At 45.7% G+C, this 19,267-nt stretch overlaps 1 protein-coding gene across 1 annotated transcript in view; it reads left to right on the top strand.

Moving 5' to 3' along the window:
• The window catches only part of tyw1 (tRNA-yW synthesizing protein 1 homolog (S. cerevisiae)), a 72,858-nt gene extending 54,193 nt beyond the window's left edge, over positions 1-18,665 (top strand). Inside the window, 3 exon segments of the mRNA XM_056440550.1 lie at positions 5,825-5,992; positions 18,359-18,399; positions 18,401-18,665. Coding sequence (XP_056296525.1) covers positions 5,825-5,992; positions 18,359-18,399; positions 18,401-18,578 — 387 coding nt within the window. The 3' untranslated portion in view covers positions 18,579-18,665.
• Positions 18,666-19,267: the final 602 nt, after the last annotated feature.

The raw sequence follows: 19,267 nt of genomic DNA, 5'->3' as shown, positions 1-19,267 counted from the left end.
TAGGGATGCTAATTTCATCTTTTTATTTCACGATAATCGACCCCTCGAGGATTAGTGTGCATGCTGGGGTTGAACAAGCCACCCAGAGAACCGATAAACAAACATCTATAATTTATTGCCAGCTGCAGTGTATGAGCTGTGGTGCGAAATAAACGCGATGAGGAAACTCAAATGTCTTTGAATAGTTTATTTACGGACACTGAATGGATAGAGCTCATTGCCCACGGATGGTTTCGGAGGTCTGAGTAAGTCAAGAGTATAAATGTTTCAACCAGTTCACTCGTACTGTTGTGGACACATGGACACTTTCCCAATCAGTCTCCAGCACGACACATTTCCCTATATACAGGACTGTCTCAGAAAATTAGAATATTGTGATAAAGTTCTTTATTTTCTGTAATGCAATTAAAAAATTATTAAATATTAAAAGAATAAAAGGCTTGCAATATTTCAGTTGATTTGTAATGAATCCAGAATGGATGACATTTTTGTTTTTTTAATTGCATTACAGAAAATAAAGAACTTTATCACAATATTCTAATTTTCTGAGACAGTCCTGTATATATATATACGTTGGATTGACAATGCTGTGCATGTATTCATCGAGCTGAAGTGTTGGTCTGTAAATGTGATGCATTGCTTGTGGATGTGTTTGTCCCGTCACCAGCAGCAGTAACCTTTGTCGCAGACCCATTCATTATCAGTGTGTCATCCTACGTGGTGGAACCCATTCATCCTGTGTGATTTACTGATATGTGCTTAATCATGTCGGTGTCCAATCAATACCCCTTACCTGCCACTGGTCTCGCACTCGCCCAGGAAGGAAATGGATCACCGAAAGCGGAGAGAGGGATACGTTGTTGGGCAAAGGGATCCATTTGGTCAAACGCACACAGCTTTATTTTGTATACAGTGATTAAATTCCCTTAAAGGCGAAACACGTAGGTTATTCATGCACAAGTGAAAGGCTTTTACTCCTCCCCGATCTTTTCCCATCTCCTCCTATCGCTCACTCCCCATTCCTGTGATGCAATATAGTTGATCGCTATTCAGCGTTGGCCCCGGGGCAAGGCTGATAACGCCAAGGTGCCCTCATCAATTCTGTCCTGCAACACCCCCCTTTCCTCTCCTCCGCTCAACCCCCTGAGGATGCGCTTTGCTCTGTTTGTGCTACGTTTCCTGCCGCGCGGTGCATTCACAAGCAGCTCCTGCAAGGCGGCTGCAGAGATCCCCCTTTGGCCAATCAGTGGACGGCTCCAATAGAGGCCAATGGAAGACTGTTTTTGTGTGATCTGCCACAGAGGAAAGCCAGTAAGTGGACAAAAGGAGGAGTGAGTTTTGTTCTGGTTTCCTCAGACAAACCACAGTCATGGTTATATAGTCCAGATGTTGGAGCCCCACAGGGAACTGTTCTGTCTCCCTTCCTCTTCACACCAGTGACTTCCAGTACAACACGGAGTCATGCCATCTGCAGAAGTACTCTGATGACTCTGCAGTGGTCGGGTGTATGAGGGATGGACGGGAGGAGGAGTACAGGGCAGTGGTGAGTGACTTTGTAAAGTGGGCCGATGAGAACCACCTGCGGCTGAACGTGGCCAAGACCAGAGAGATGGTGGTGGACTTCAGGAGGAAGGCGACAGCTCCTCCACCTCTGAGTGTCCTGGGAGTGGACGTGGACATGGTGGAGGAGTACAAGTACCTGGGCGTCTCCATCGACAGCCGACTGATGAGGCCAACATCAACGCTGTGTACAAGAAGGGGATGAGTCAACTCTTTTTCCTGAGAAAGCTTCGATCCTTCAACGTGTGCAGCGAGATGCTGGAGTTATTCTACCAGTCGGTTGTGGCCAGTGTGCTGCACTTCGCCATTGTCTGCTGGGGGAGCAGCATCGGAGCCGGTGACACCAGCCGTCTTAACAAACTGGTTAGGAAGGCTGGCTCCATCATCGGCTGCCAGCTGGAGCACCTGGAACAGGTGGTGGAGAGGAGGACGTTGAAGAAACTTGTGTCCATATTGGACAACCCGGACCACCCTCTCCACCACCTCCTACAGGGACAGAGGAGGACTTTCTCCAGACGTCTCCTCACGCTCCGCTGCCACAAGGACAGATACAGGAGAACATTCCTGCCGGCGGCTATGAGGCTCTATAACAGATCACCTCTTGCCAGATCATAGTGCAATAACTGTAATAATAACTTCATATCCACACTATGTTGATCTGCACTTCACACATTTCATTTACTTACACTACACACATACACACACATTTCATTTTCATTTACACTACACACATACACGCACTTTGCATTTTGCACACTCTGTCTCTATTTAATATTTTTATATTTAATTTAATTTTACACTGCAGTCATTAGTATTGTATTGTGTATGCATATATGTTGTATATATACATATATATTTTGCTTTGTATACTTATTGTATACATCTATATCTTTCACTTGTATACATCTATATCTTTCATCCCTGTATTTTATTTTTTTATTCTCGTGTGTTTAGTTTATTGGTGCTGCTACTGTGACGAAAAATTTCCCCTTGGGGATTAATAAAGTACATATCTATCTATCTATTTATTACCTTCACATTGAAAATGCCTGAAGGTTATGTTTTGATCGCCATTTATTTATTTATTTATTTGTATGCGTGTTATTCGCAAAACTCAAAAAGTATTGAACCGAATCGCATGAAATTAGGTGGGATGATTGTTTATTATCCGGGGACCAGTTGATGAGATTTTGGGATCGATCGGGTCAAAGGTCAAAGGTCATGAACAGGTCAAAATCTTTCGCAGAACTCAAAAAGTATTGAACCGAATCGCATGAAATTTGGTGGGATGATTGTTTATTATCTGGGGACCAGTTGATTAGATTTTGGGATCGATCGGGTCAAAGGTCAAGGTCAAAGGTCATGAACAGGTCAAAATGTTCTTGAATCTCATGAAATTTGGTGGGATGATTGGTTATTATCCGGAGACCATTTGATTAGATTTTGGGAACAATCGGGTCAAAGGTCAAGGTCATGGAAAGGTCAAACTCTTTTTTTACCATAGCACAATACATTTTTGTCCAATTGGCATGCAACTAATGCCAAAATGTTCATAATTCAATGCCCAATCTTGTGATATGCGAAGGTATGCGCTCTACCGAGTGCCCATTCTAGTTATTAATGCAGGACACTGTTCTCAACAGTCAGATTGGTGGAGTTGTGATATCTGGAGACATTCTCTTTTTTTCATCAGTTCAGCTTCCCAGAGTGTAATGGAGAGCAAACTAGAGATAATAATGCTCATGGGTGAAGTGGGAAGATCCACAGGTTCTCTCTTTGTGTAGCCTCTTCGAACTCTTTTAACCATCTAAAAAAAAAGAAGCATGTAAATAAATGAAGCAGAATTTTATGTTTCTTTTCTGTATGTTTTTGACTAATTTACATTATTGTAATTTAGCATTTAAAAAAATAAACTGCTCTCAGCAACCTGCACAGTAACTATCCAGTTATGATAGCATCTCAGTGCAATTCTAATAGGCTAATTGGTCATATAACCTCCGGACTTTGACCGGTTTTTACCAACGATCATCCCGAAGCGAGCCTGGCATATGAAGCGGAGCGTGGAGCTGTGCAGCCGAGTCCTGAGCGGCTCACTGACGCTCACGCAGGTTTCTCTACATCCACTGCACCGAGGTTTTGGTTTGCTTTAGACATTACGCAGGAACGAGAAGGACCGAAGGGAGAATGGCCAAATGTTGACCATCATTATCATGCTCACAAACATGTTCTTCCTCAAACATGCAGCCACTCGCATCAAACACACACACACACACACACACACACACACACACACACACACACACACACACACACACACACACACAGAGAAATGGTTCCTCTTGTTTCTCTTCCATGAGCTCGCTGGGTGAGGATCAGACTGTTTTCCGGCCAACACTTCAGAGAATTACGGTTGCACTGTAGCAGCAGCTGCTGCCTCGGCTCCATTACAGCACGCTGACTGTGTGTGTGTGTGTGTGTGTGTGTGTGTGTGTGTGTGTGTGTGTGTGTGTGTGTGTGTGTGTGTGTGTGTGTGTGTGTGTGTGTGTGTGTGTGTGTGTGTGTGTGTGTGTGTGTGTGCATAAAGAGACTTGTTAGCAAATGCTGAAGTGAATAAAACAACTTGGAATTATTTCTAAATTCGACATATGTGGCATCAGATGCATCCGCCCGTTCGACAGTATTGTTGGTGTGCTATTCAGGGTCAAATATCCTCAAAGGTTCGAGCAATAGGATTTTTTGTTTAGGGACTGAGGCTTCTAAATGTTGGTGGTTTATCAGGGGGGTGAAGACAGCCGCGGGGTTGTGGGTTCGATCCCGTTCGATCCCCCGCTCCCATTAGTAAGTGTCCTTGAGCAAGGCAGGCAAGGCACTGAACCTTCGGGCGCTTCACGCAGCCCACTGCTCCTTAATAACTAAGGATGGGTTAAATGCAGAGAACTAATTTCCCCTTGGGGATTAATAAAAGTGTATATTCTATTCTATAACGTGATTCATATTGTCAGCCCATAGAAAAGAAAGCGCTACAGGGATGGCGTGTGTGGTGTTTGGTTCTGTCACGCATCTGTTGCGTTACAAGCAGGCGACAAGTGCACCTGGTGTGCGCCTCTTTTGCATAATGACAAACGCTGCTTGATTATCGGAGGGTGCTGGTGTCGTGCCTCCTGCAGAGTCCTTCACTTCATACAGAGCCGGCATCAAAGGCTTCCCGGCCGCCTCGCACCTTTCAGCTGCCCAGCGGCCGTGCCTCTGCCACGGGGAGCTGTTGTTCTCCTGGCCCGCCGCACGGCTTGTATCCACGGCCGCTATTGATCAGAAAACACTCAGCGCCCAGTGCGATTCATTTGTAGGGCCGAGGCCAGATGGTTTAGCGCTTCCTACTCCATTTCTCACACCCGCTGAATGGGAAGATATATGTCAACGCTCAAGCTGCTGCTCTGTGTGTGTGAAGCCTTACGTCAATCATATTTATATATAGATATATTCATACGTACTGTAACCAAAGTTAAATCCCATATGTTCATTCGTGTGTTTGACATGTATTGCTATGCTATTAGGTTTGATGTCTCAAAATGTATAAAAGTAACTGTTGTCTATGATGCTCAAAGTGAAAGTTTTAAATATACACTCCTGTACAAAAGTTTGGGGTCACTTAGAAATGTCTTTATTTTTCAAAGAAAAGCACTGTTTTTTCAATAAAGATAACATTAATCAAAAATACACTCTATACATTGTTAATGTGGTAAATGACTATTCTAGGTGGAAACGTCTGGTTTCTAATGAAATATCTCCAGAGGTGTATAGAGGCCCATTTCCATCAACTATCACTCCAGTGTTCTAATGGTACATTGTGTTTGCTAATCGCCTTAGAAGACTAATGGATGATTAGAAAACCCTTGTGCAATTATGTTAGCACAGCTGAAAACAGTTATGCTGGTGATATAAGCTATACAACTGGCCTTCCTTTGAGCTTGAAGTTTGAAGAACAAAATTAATACTTCAAATATGAATCATTATTTCTAACCTTGTCAATGTCTTGACTATATTTTCTATTCAATTTTCAATTCATTTGATAAATAAAAGTGAGTTTTCATGGAAGACACGAAATTGTCTGGATGACCCCAAACTTTTGAACGGTAGTGTACATGATATAAATGTTCTAATCAGGCCCAATAGTCCAGTTCTCGTGAGGCGCGTTCGCACAAGAGAATGAATTTTGTGCTTTTGTCTCTGATGTGTGTGTGTGTGTGTGTGTGTGCGTGTGCAGGGAGTGACGTACTGCGGCGACAGCGGCGCCAGCAGTCTGACCATGGCGAACGTCCCCTGGCACCAGGAAGTGGTCGCCTTCGTCCAGCAGCTGGCCGACATGCTGCCTCAGTACGAGATCGCCTGCGAGCACGAGCACTCCAACTGTTTGCTCATCGCGCACACCAAGGTCAGTTAGCTCCACATCACCAACTATCTGCACCCTCAACCACTAACCAGTGAGTCCTGACCGCAGCACTCCTCTCTTGGGTTTTCATCGCTCCACAAACTATTCCTGACTCAAGAAGCAATACACTGGCCAAGGAAACGAGGCGATATGCACATCAGCCGGGCTGATGGCATCAGCAATATGGCCATCCGCACAAACACCTGCTCAGTTATGACTCTATGCTAAAGGAAATCTTGGAGCTGCAGTGATTCACACTTTAACATTCTTTTTACATTCTGTTGACATATTTTTATTGACCGTTTAATAGCGTCATTGACTGCTGTCACTACACTTAACTTAAGGATTCAGCAACTTCTTCCGTTATGACTCTTGTTCACGGATTATGATTACAAACCGTTCTTCTGTTTCTAAGACTCGTTTTACTCTTAATGTCAAGGAGTACATTTAGCCTAGACTAAATATTTGTGATCTCATTACTAGGGATGCACCGATCTGATCGGCGCCGATCCATCTCGGCCGATATTCCCATTATCGGTTTTGATCGGCGTTCTCAAAACGGCCGATCAAAACGGCCGATCAGATGACGTAACATCTGCGAGAAAAACTATCGGAGATGTTTCAATCGCCGCGCATCGCAACGGAGACGATGCGCCCGGCGAGGGCCGCAGAGTGAGAGGTCCACGAGGGGATCCTCACGCACCGAGCGGCGTCCCCGTCCCCCGAGTTGAATCTCTGGGTCAACTCAGCCGACTCTCACATGTCTGCCCCTATAGACTGATGCTCACGGTAAACACATTCGATCTGGAGCGCGAGAGGGTTTTGATAAAGTTAGCGGAAGGATTTATGTGACAACATCCGGTTTTGCAAAGTTAGCGGAAAGAACCACGTGAAACAACATCCGTTTTTCAAAATAAGATGTCGACAAATCATACACTAAGATATAAAAGTAAACAATGAACTGATTTTGTATCTTTATAGATAGTTTCTGAGATTTAGCTTAAATTATGCTCACATTAAAACATTTGTACTGTACCAAGGAAGAGTTGATAAAAATAAGTCAGACTTTTGTATGTTAAGAAAAGTCCTGTATATAGATTTCCCCAAGAGTTCCAGGAAATGAATGATGCAGATGTTTCCATACATATCTGAAATCCCCTACAATAGCAATCAAACAATTTTAATGTATCAATTAGGACATTTTTCAAAGTAAAAGATGTAAGAAATCGGTAATTTCTTTAATGTTTGAGTTGCTTTATATATGTATTTCCTCATAGTCCTAGGCAATAATGCTGCACAATAAATAGAATGCTTCAATCGACACCGTGATCGGTGACCGGTATTATCGGCTCGGCAGATACTGATTTCAGTGATCGGTGATTGGCACCAAAAAACCTGATCGGTGCATCTCTACTCATTACCCTCTACTTGAACCGGAAACTGCACCACTATAAAAAAATTCAAAATGGCTGCCGAGGGTAGGTGTGCTTTGTCAGGCTCCACAGCTATCCTTTTATTCAACATTTTAACACAGTTTTTATTTGTCTTAACTGATAATTTTCAACACAAAAGCTTTAAACCAAGGAACTACTCGGCCAAAAGACAACAACCCCCCAAAAGGTACGGAGAAAATGGACATGTTTATGTCGCATTGCTTTGCCTGTGGTTGCTGATTGCTCCACCTGTTCAAGGTCTTTGTTTGGCTAGAAATCAAACAAATTCTCTTGGACACTTTGCACCTTTGAATAGTGCACCAAGATTAATATACTTTGGACATGGACATTTAACTATACACTTAACATTCTGGCAGGCAAAATACTTACTTGGAAATTCTAATTTAAAGATAAATCACCGATCAAGAGAAGCAAATGGTATGTCCACAAACCTTGCTACTCTTTGCTCTTAAGTGGGGACATACAGCTGAACCCTGGTCCATTAGTGAACCTTAATATAGATCAAAATGATGCTCTGTCTTGGCATGTTTTTACTAGAAGGGTTGAACCAGCAGATGATCTCCCCTTGGGACTGCTGGCTGCTGAGATGCAACCAAGCAGTAGTGGTTTAACTTTTCAGCCACTGGATGAGATAAGCCAAGTGTCTGCCTCCACCAGGCCAGGCCCCAGTAGCAACAGGCTTAATATCGCCAATGTGAACATCAGACCAGGCCCAGGCCCCAGTTATAAACCTAGCTGTTACTAACCATCAGCTGGCCGACCACCTATCATCTGGTAGCAACCGGTCTGTTACCACCAACCTAGCTACTTTAGGGCCTGAACCAAGCTCCAGTCACAGTAGTGGGCAAGATACCATCAGGCTAGGCCTCTCATCTATCATCAAGCCGGGCTCAGGCCCTAGCGGCAGCAGCAGCAGCCCACCCACCACCAAGCCGGGCCTAGGCCCCAGCGGCAGCAGCAGCAGCCCACCCACCACCAAGCCGGGCCTAGGCCCCAGCGGCAGCAGCAGCAGCCCATCCACCACCAGGCCGGGCTCAGGCCCCAGCGGCAGTGGCACCGACAGCGGTCCATCTACCACCGGGCCGGGCTCGGGCCCCAGTGGCAGCAGCAGCAGCCCATCCACCATCAAGCCGGGCTTAGGCCCCAGCGGCAGTGGCACCGACAGCAGTCCATCTACCACCGGGCCGGGCTCGGGCCCCAGTGGCAGCAGCGGCGGCCCATCCACCATCAAGCCGGGCTTAGGCCCCAGTGGCAGCGGCACCGATAGCAGTCCATCCACCATCAGGCCGGGCTCGGGCCCCAGCGGCAGCAGCAGCAGCCCATCCACCACCAGGCCGGGCTCAGGCCCCAGCGGCAGCAGCGGCGGCCCATCCACCATCAAGCCGGGCTAGCCCCTTAGTCCCGGCAGCGGTACCGACAGCAGTCCATCGACCACCAGGCCGGGCTCGGGCCCTAGCGGCAGCAGTAGCAGCCCATTCACCATCAGGCCGGGCTCAGGCCCCAGCGGCAGCGGCAGCAGCCCATTCACCATCAGGCCGGGCTCAGCGGCAGCAGCAGCAGCCCATCCACCACCGGGCCGGGCTCAGGCCCCAGTGGCAGCAGTCGCAGCCCATCCACCATCAAGCCTGGCTTAGGCCCCAGCGGCAGCAGCAGCAGCCCATCCACCACCGGGCCGGGCTCAGGCCCCAGTGGCAGCAGTCGCAGCCCATCCACCATCAAGCCGGGCTTAGGCCCCAGTGGCAGTGGCACCGACAGCAGTCCATCTACCACCAGGCCGGGCTCAGGCCCTAGCAGCAGCAGCGGCAGCAGCAGCCCATCCACCATCGAGCCGGGCTTGGCCCCAGCGGCAGCGGCACCGACAGCACCATTTACCACCAGGCCGTGCTCAGGCCCTAGCAGCAGCTGCAGTGGCCCATCCACCATTAGGCCGGGCTCAGGCCCCAGCGGCGGCAGCAGCGGCCCATCCAACATCAGGCCGGGCCTAGGCCCCAGTGGCAGGAGGCCCCCAGCAACATCAGCAGCTGAGATCCACACGCCAGGCTTGCACGTGAGAAAGCAGAGGCTCTTTCGTCTCTTACAAACTGTTAATCATGCTAAAATCCTGTGGGACCCGACTGTGAAACCTAGGGGTCTATGGGGGGCACCTCAACATCAGAAGCCTTACTGGTAAGAGCAGCCAAATATCCCATCTTCTGTCTGACTCAAACCTGGACTTCCTCTGTCTAACTGAGACTTGGTTGAAGGAAACAGCTCCCATGACATATTTACGATGCCAGATTATCAGTGTTTTAGACAAGATAGACCAGATGGAAGGGGGGGTGGTGTGCTTCTTTATGTAAGAGACAACATCAGATGTGAACGTGTGACCTACAACGCCGGTAGCATGCTGGAATACGTTGGTGTTTAAATTATCCTGTCCCAACAAATGTCTTTTAATATCATAGGTATCTATAGACCCCCATCTGCCACCGATGCTTTATGATCAATTTGAAGCCACCCTGAAAGAATGTAATCTGAATAAGGAACTAATCTTGATGGGTGACTTCAACGTGAATTGGGAGGACAAATCCAAGAGAAAAAAGTTAAAAATGATTACTGATAAATTCCACCTGGAACAAATAGTCAACGGTCCGACGAGAATAACAAAAAGCTCTAGCACGCAGATCGATCTGATGTTCTCCAACAAGACAGAAAGAATAATTAAACACTATAACTTAATTACCGGTCTGTCCGACCACAACCTTACCTTATGTGCAAGAAAACTGACCAAAATAGGTTTAGCAATATTACAACAAAAAGGAAGATCATTCAGTGTATTCCCAGAGCTAAACAGGACCAATTTGCTACCGAAATTACCACCCTAAATTGGGATGACTTGCTGTCCTCTGATGATCTGGCAGCTGGATGTGACATGTTCACTCACAGAATTAATTCTGTGAGGGAAAGATTTACTGTAAGGTTAAAGACCAAAAAGAAAAAGAGAAATAATTTACCCTGGTTAAATGGTCAAGTATGGAAGCTTATGAAATCTAGAGATGCTGCACTGAGGAAGGCTGTTAAGACCAGGAGAGACACTGACATCCTTCTATATAAAGGTCTTAGAAACAAAGTCACTCAGGAGCTGAGACAAGCTAAATCTAACTTGTATCTTGGTATACTGCATGAAGCGAAAGGGAACAGTAAACTAATTTGGAAGAATATAGATAATCTTACAAGGAGGGACTCAAAATTCTCAGGTGATCTTAAAGTCAAAATACATGGAGAGATAATTGAAGACCATCGCACGGTTGCCAATGTTTTTAATAACTTTTTTCTTGACTCTGTAAACGAGCTGACGAAAGGCTTCATGAAGCAGGACCTGGTCATCCGTCCAACTGACTACACAAAGCAGGCTTTCACATTGTTTGAAACAAGTGAGGTCCAGGTACGCAAAATAATTAGCTCCATGAAAAACTCTAAAAGTAGAGATATGTTCCTATTCGATACTGCGCTCATCAAAGCACACAAAGATCTTCTAGCTGCCCCTATTGCACATTTGATCAATCTGTCTCTTAAACACTGTACTTTCCTGATGTTTGAAATGTGCTATTGTGACGCCTATCCATAAGTCTGGAGACCGCTTTGATGCCTGTAACTATAGACCGATAAGTATACTGCCTATACTCTCTGGTTGTTGAAAAGTGGTCGCTGACCAGCTGACCACTTTATGAACTCAGGTGAGTTTGGGCTGCATCGATGCAGTTCGGTTTCAGAGCGAATCATTCTACTGAAACTGCAACTTTGCTTTTTGTAGAACATATCAAATCCAGGCTTGATAAGGAAGCTATAGCTGGTGCTGTGTTTTAGATCTGAGCAAAGCTTTCGACACAGTGAACCATGCTGTTATGCTGTCAAAATTGTCTCATTTTAATTTTTCAAACACAGCACTGGCATGGATGTCTTCATACTTATCTAATAGGAGGCAATGTGTTAAAGTGGGTGTTACTCTGTCTAGTGTCATGAACTGTACAATGGGTGTCCCACAAGGGTCCGTGTTGGGGCCGCTATTATTTAGCATGTATATAACGATCTCCCACAGCACTGTCCTCAAGACATCCATCTTCAGATGTATGCTGATGACACTGTTGTGTGGACTTATGCAGCAACAGCCGCGCTAGCAGCTGTTAAGTTAACAGCTGCATTGGAGACTATCACAAAATGGCTAGAAGAGTCAGGCCTAAGTCTCAATGTATCTAAGACAAAAGCTATGTTCTTCCACAAGAAACACAGGAAGATGGCTCCAACAGCGGACATCTTGATCAAAGGTGTCAAGGTTGACGTAGTCTCCGACTTTAAATATCTTGGTGTGGTATTAGACCCCAATTTAAACTTTAAGAGCCATGTAAATTAACATAGTTAATTTCAGACACATCAGAAACTGTCTCTCCTTAGAAGCAGCTAAGATATTTATGCACGCTATGATTCTCTCCCACATGACATACTGTATCACATGCTGGGGACAAGCTAGTGAATCAGATGTAAGACCTCTTGCTTCCCTGTATAAACAAACCCTGAAAACTTTAGACAAAAAGCCTATGCGTTTCCACCACTGTAAGATACTCGAGAAACACAGGCTACTGAGCTTCGAACACCTTAGACAACTAGCAGACTCATGTATGGTCTATAAAATCATTAATGGGTTGGCACCTCCACCACTGTGTGACTTTGTACATATTCGTCCTACAAATTCCATCAGAGCTACAAGAACAGTGTCAGTACTTGATTGCGTTAAACCGTTCCGCTACACTGTGTTTGGACAGTCATCTTTTTCTGTAAAAGCAATAACTCAGTCTGCCAGAAAAGATGAGGAGGTGCAGTTCAATTGTCACTTTCAAAGCTCACCTGAAAGGACAGTTGCTAGCGAGTCAATCATGTTCCCATTTTCAGTAGGGTACCCTTAATGGGGGGGCGGCATGACGATAATCAACCTCTGGGGCCTCCGGCCCCTGTGTAAATAGGCTCATTGACCGTAGGGGTTTTTTATTTCTATTTTATTTTTAATGTTATCGTACGTATTTCATTGTATTGTTCTACATTGTATGTTTTATTTGTATTGTTTTATATTGTATGTACAAGGGACTGGAGGTGTAAAATAGCAAAAGCTATAACCTAGTGCAATGCATCTTTTCTCTTCGGAGACTAATGTTTTTTTGTACGTTGTCCCTGAAATAAACTTCTAAAAATAAAAATAAATATAATAGAACAAGAAGTTGTGATGTTAAAGTGACGGTGTGTACTGTCCACTCTCTGAGCTGACAGTATTTGGTGCAGCTTACGTTCAGTTATCTCCGTTGTCAGTTGGCTCCGTCGTGGAGCATCCCTTCACACGCCATGATGAATGATGTGGTGATTGGCATCGTTTTTTATTCTGCAGCAGCTCTTTTCAGACAGGCGCACACATCCTTCATCTCCATTTTCTTTCAGACAGGAGAGAGAGAGAAGCCATGTAATGTTCATTGTTTAGTTTTCTACCGAACCGTGGAAAAGCGAAGCTTATGTTTTTCCTTAAAACGCTGCACGCATTACTTTGAGAAGCAAAAACGTCACAAAACTCTTCAAGCGTTTTCACAGGAGTTTGAAAAGTCTAATTTAGAAATGACAATGTCTTATCACGGACCTTCTTTATTTATATTCGGTGCAGAAGTTTTATTCAAACGGCAATGTTTAGACCTGCAGTTCAAAGGCCTCATCGCAGAAAAATATTGTTGTATGTGAAAAATATTGAAGAAAAATATAGTTGTATATGTGTTGTTTTCTTTCTTAATTGTCTTAGGCTTACAGACCTACCAGCAGTGCTGCCATTCTTTTTATTTTTTATTTAGGACTAATTTAGGATCCCTCATTTGGGAAATACCTTAATTAGGATGGTTCTGTCATCGCTAAATGACCGTGTTAAAATGAGATGTGATTATACATCCTGAACGCAGTTAGGAAACATGTTTTCCGTAATAAACGAACTAAACTAACATAAGGTCACCCTGAACTCTGATGAGATGGGATTTCAGACGACGGCGGTTTCTGCAACGAGGCCCCTTGTGGTGCAGATAAACGGACATGGAGGCCAGCGTATTAATGCCAACAGCAATCATCATAATCCTCACTGCCGTTACCTTCTGGACAACACACACACACACCTGAGAGAAGAAGTGTTACAAATCCAGTTGTTCCTCACAGATCAACAAGGATACCCGATCAATATTTCACAGAATTCATTTTCTCCGTCCTCTTCTGTCTCCCCTTTTCATCCCTCCATCCTTCTCTCACCATCACAATAACACCGGTGGCCATGTTTGCAGCTGCTGTAGGCACCAAGACTCATTTGCACTCCAATTAATTTGTACCTCCTCGCCCCCAACATGTCGGCGTGTATGTGTGTGTATATACAGTGCATCCGGAAAGTATTCACAGCGCTTCACTTTTTCCACATTTTGTTATGTTACAGCCTTATTCCAAAATGGATTAAATTCATTATTTTCCTCAACATTCTACACACAAAAACCCATAATGACAAAGTGAAAACTTTTTTGCAAATTTTTGCAAATCTGTTAAAAATAAAGAACGAAAACATAACCTGTACATAAGTATTCACAGCCTTTGCCATGACACTCAAAATGTAGCTCAGGTGCATCCTGTTTCCACTGATCATCCTTGAGATGTTTGATTGGAGTCCACCTGTGCTAAATTCAGTTGATTGGACATGATTGAGAAAGGCACACACCTGTCTATATAAGGTATCACAGTTGACAGTGCATATCAGAGCATAAACCAAGCCATGAAGTTCAAGGAATTATCTATAGACCTCCGAGACAGAATTGTATCGAGGCACAGATCTGGCGACGGGTACAGAAAGATTTCTGCAGCATGTAAAGTCCCAATGAGCACAGTGGCCTCCATCATCCGGACATGGAAGAAGTTTGGAACCACCAGGACTCTTCCTAGAGTTGGCCGCCCAGCCAGACTGAGCGATCAGGGGAGAAGGGCCTTATGGTGTGTTCGAAATTTCGACGCGCGTCGAGATTACATGCAAAGTCAATGCACAGCTGCGTAGAAGCTGCGTATTTTCCAGCGAGCAGCACGAACAGAGGGTTTGTCGCGGGGCAAACTGAGCGAACAGACGCAGCTCGTCGACGCGCGAGTTGAAATTTCCCAACTCCGGCAGCAAAAACGCGTGAGTCATAGTTGCGTCAGCCAATCAGCGTTGAGCAGCTCCGCTCGTCATCGTCCTGCCGGTTTAGAAAGTGGAGGAAAAGATTATTGTCGCCGTCTGTGGGCACCCCGAACTTTATGACACGACTCTTTTTACTTTCCGAAACCGTAGCTATAAAGATGAAGCGTGGAAGAAGGTCGGAGAAGCTATTTGCTGTACTTTACTATGAACCAACCGCCGGCATATGTTTTCATGGCAGAGAAGATCTGCCGCCGGAGGTGGAAAAGTCTCAGAGACACGTATCAAAGAGAGAAGAAGAGAGAGAGCAGCGAGAAGCGCAGTGGGAGTGCAGCTCAGTCCACTAAAAAGTGGAAGTACTCTGCGGTCGCGACGCGTCTGGTCTGAACACACTTTTTTTCGACGCGCGTCGAGACTGCTGCGTCCGGTGTGAACGCACCATAAGTCAGGGAGGTGACCAGGAACCCGATGGTCACTGACAGAGCTCCAGCGTTGTTCTATGAAGAGAGGAGAACCTTCCAGAAGGACAACCATCTCTGCAGCACTCCACAAATCAGGCCTGTTTGGTAGAGTGGCCAGACGGAAGCCACTCCTCAGTAAAAAGCACACGACAGCCCGCTGAGAGTTTGCAAAAAAGCACCTGAAGGACTCTCAGACCATGAGAAACTAAATTCTCTGGTCTGATGAAACAGATTGAACTCTTTGGCCTGAATGCCAAGCGTCATGTCTGGAGGAAACCAGGCACTGCTCATCACCTGGCCAATACCATCCCTACAGTGAAGCATGGTGGTGGCAGCATCATGCTGTGGGGATGTTTTTCAGCGGGAGGAACTGGGAGATAAGTCAGGATTGAGGGAAAGATGAATGCAGCAACGTACAGAGACATCCTGGATGAAAACATGCTCCAAAGCGCTCTGGACCTCAGCCTGGGGCGACGGTTCATCTTCCAACAGGACAACGACCCGAAGCACACAGCCGAGATAACAAAGGAGTGGCTTCGGGACAACTCTGTGAATGTTCTGGAGTGGCCCAGCCAGAGCCCTGACTTGAACCCGATTGAACATCTCTGGAGAGATCTGAAAATGGCTGTGCACCGACGCTCCCCATCCAACCTGATGGAACTTGAGAGGTTCTGCAAAGAAGAATGGGAGAAACTGCCCAGAAATAGGTGGGCCACGCTTGTGGAATCATACCCAAGAAGACTTGAGGCTGTAATTGCTGCCAAAGGTGCTTCAACAAAGTATTGAGCAAAGGCTGTGAATACTTATGTACATGTTATGTTTTCCTTCTTTATTTTTAATAAATGTGCAAAAATTTGCAAAAAACAGTTTTCACTTTGTCATTATGGGGTTTTGTGTGTAGAATGTTGAGGAAAATAATGAATTTAATCCATTTTGGAATAAGGCTGTAACATAACAAAATGTGGAAAAAATGAAGCAGTGAATACTTTCCGGATGCACTGTATATATATATATGCGCTCTCATTCTCTTCACATCTTTCCACTTCCTGCTTTCGATTGCAAATGTAAGCGCTTGCTACTCAGAAGCAGCATCTACCTGCCTTCAACGAACTGCTGGAGAAGTGTGTGTGTGTGTGTGTGTGTGTGTGTGTGTGTGTGTGTGTGTGTGTGTGTGTGTGTGTGTGTGTGTGTGTGTGTGTGTGTGTGTGTGTGTGTGTGTGTGTGTGTGTGTGGCCAGGGAATCTCTGAGATCAAATTGAGCCGTCTCTCGTGGTCAAATCGGCCCAGGTAGCGCTGAGGGGGGGGGCCACGTCTTCTAAAGTAAAGTGTTAAAGGTTATATACATAATACATTGAAATAACATGAAGTATGTTTGTTTTTGAACCTGTCCAAAGTGCCACAGCCAACGAGCTTCTGACGACAGCCGCAACTCACTGATTGTTTTCATGAGTGATCATGTTTGGTCGATAAAATAGTGAAAGATGTCCATCGCAGTTTCTCATAGTCCAAAGGAATGTCTTTAAATATCTTGTTTTAATGGTCCCAAACCAAAAGATAATTCGTCTAGAAAACAGTAAAAAAGCAGGAAAGCTGGAGCTTTTGAGCGTCACCGCTTCTTACTACAATGTAGGAGCATTCATTACTTTAAACTAATCGCCAATGCTGCCTTCATAGTTGCACGGGGAAATGTAAATTAAGCCTACAATTTGTTTTCCGTCATCACTTTGCCGACAACGCTGTAGTATTTTTCACCAAATGGGGGATATTGTAACCGCCAGAGAAGTCCCTACAGAGCAAATCTCCGAGTGACTAGTTTCATTTCCGACCGAGAAGAGATGTGTGGAAGTACTGCACAGCTCATGATCAACGCACACACACGAGGGCGCCCCCTGCGGCGCTCGGAGGGGAAGCCATCATCGGCGATCGGCTCCGCGAGTGAAAACAACAGGCCGCCGTGTTCTCATCCCAGACGGCACAGCTTTGCTTTGTTGCCTAGAGACTCAAATTGTTTGCCAAGATTCCGGCCAAACAAATATCTTCCCTTCTCATGACTAGAAACATGATCTAACCACCACACACACACACCCTCTTTCTCAGGCCTCATTAGCAATGCAGTGGGTCGCTGCTCTAACGCCTCGACTCCCTCGGGGCGGACCGCCACCTTCGGATACATTTTGCGTAATTTTGAGCTGCTGCTTTTCTAAAAAACGTTGAGTGATGTAATGCCTGCCAGATCAGAGTATTTTAAGGAAGCCACTTTGTGTACACGTCCAGGCCAGAGCAGCCACGGACCCTTAACATGCAAAACGCTGAGAGCTCAACAGTCGTCCCCGAGAGACGACGACATTTTGCACCCAGTCGCAAATGTTATTAACAAACTGCACGGAGGATTAAAGTCATCGAGGACGATTGTAACGATGAGTTTGCTGCACGCCGCCGGACTCTGAGAGGAAAAGGTTGTGTTGTATGTCACGCCCGCTTTGCTTGCCCTCCGTTGCTTCTCAGTCCATCTGCGAAGGAATCATGGCATTGTATCAACTGGGAGGCACAGTTGCATGCTGGGAAAACAGGACATGCTCTCCACCCCAGTTTGGGAGCAGAAGCAGGATTAGAGAGGCAGAATGAGTCAAAATCTCAAGCTCCTCGCTCTCTCTCTCTCTCTCTCACTCGCCCCCTCTCTCTCTATGTGCCTTTCATAAACAAACGCACTCTTCGGCTCCTTCTGTCCATTTTTTTCCGTCTGTTTAGCGAGATGGACGGCTAGTCGGCAGTGATTGATAAAAGGAGAGATCTGAGGAGGAGAGAGAATATGGAGTTGGTGGATCCGCAACCATTTAAAGAATAAACCATCGGCGGGCGTCGGATTGAAGAGCGAGCACTGTGGGCCTCTGAGCTCACATCTTTAGATCATGCGACATGAGCAATACTTCCCTCAGCGCTGGTCCATTTATTTCTTCCTCTGTATCTGAGCATGATGTTTTGCATCCATTCGTGTAAAATGTGCGGCTTTATTTGCACTTCAAAAGTTTTTTCCGATCAAAGCTACGACGAGAAACTTTAATTGTGTGGTGATTTTGGCGACCCCTGTGAACGAAAGTGGTAGTGCTCCCAAGCACCAGAGTCCCTTCATAAAACCTTGTTTCACTGAAGCAGGTGTCGTTTCAATACAGTTTTCCAATGCAATACTTAAACATGTACATTTGAATGATATATATAATTTGTTTATAATCTATCGTCTGTGTGCTGTCAGTTCAAGGTGGATGGCAAGTGGTGGACGTGGATCGACTACGAGCTTCCAGGACCTGGTCCAGGTGCAAGGGGAGAGCGGGGGCCAGCGGGGCTTCTCGGCCCTGGACTACATGGCCCAGACTCCCGACTGGGCTCTGTTCGGAGCCAACGAGCAAGGCTTCGACCCCACCGACACGCGCTTCCAGCGGCGCAACAAGACCAAAGACATTTCAGGATGCTGATCGATGTGAGAGGGAGGGAGGCCGAAGAAGCAGGATTAATCTCGATAGCAAAACAAATGACATCTTAAAATTAGTGTTCGATGTTTATCCTCGTGGAGTTTTCCTGTCACCGACGGCTTTTACTGTCCTTCGCCGCCCTCACTCTCACTCAAACTCTTGGTCCCGCTTTTCGTTTCTCTCCAACTTGTTGTTTTATTGGCTTGATAAACCAAAAGGTAATTTTCTAGACATTCCCCCTTCACATTCACTTTAAGTGCTTCTTTTACTTCCTATATGTACCTTTTGATACTCGCCTCTTTCTTACTTTTTTTTTGAAGTTGCTCATTATAAATGTCAACAGCTTTGATCCGTAGAACCATCTGGCAGCACTTGGGAGGGTTTACACGGTCAACGTTGAACCTGGGAGTTGTTTCCATCATCATCATCATCATCGTTTCTGGCTTTTTTCTTAATCAAGTTTGGAGTTGTGCAGCTGACACTATTGGCACATAAGGAGTATCTCTGCCTCCACACGTCGTCTCTGGGAGCGACGCGTTCCCAGACGTCCTCCTCCTCGTTGGGGCTGCGGTTGTATTCTCTTGGTCGGTGAGAGGAAAGGCTCCTCGGCTCGCGGGAGAGTCGGCTTCTCGTCGCTCGTCTCTTTGTGCTATTTTTATTTATCTTTTCATGCACTGTGGCACATTCCCAGC

This window comes from Pseudoliparis swirei, chromosome 20 (assembly GCF_029220125.1).
Source record: "Pseudoliparis swirei isolate HS2019 ecotype Mariana Trench chromosome 20, NWPU_hadal_v1, whole genome shotgun sequence".
Lineage (NCBI taxonomy): Eukaryota > Metazoa > Chordata > Actinopteri > Perciformes > Liparidae > Pseudoliparis > Pseudoliparis swirei.
The sequence above is the reverse complement of the archived record's forward strand: the minus strand, read 5'-3'. Positions and strand labels throughout refer to the sequence as shown.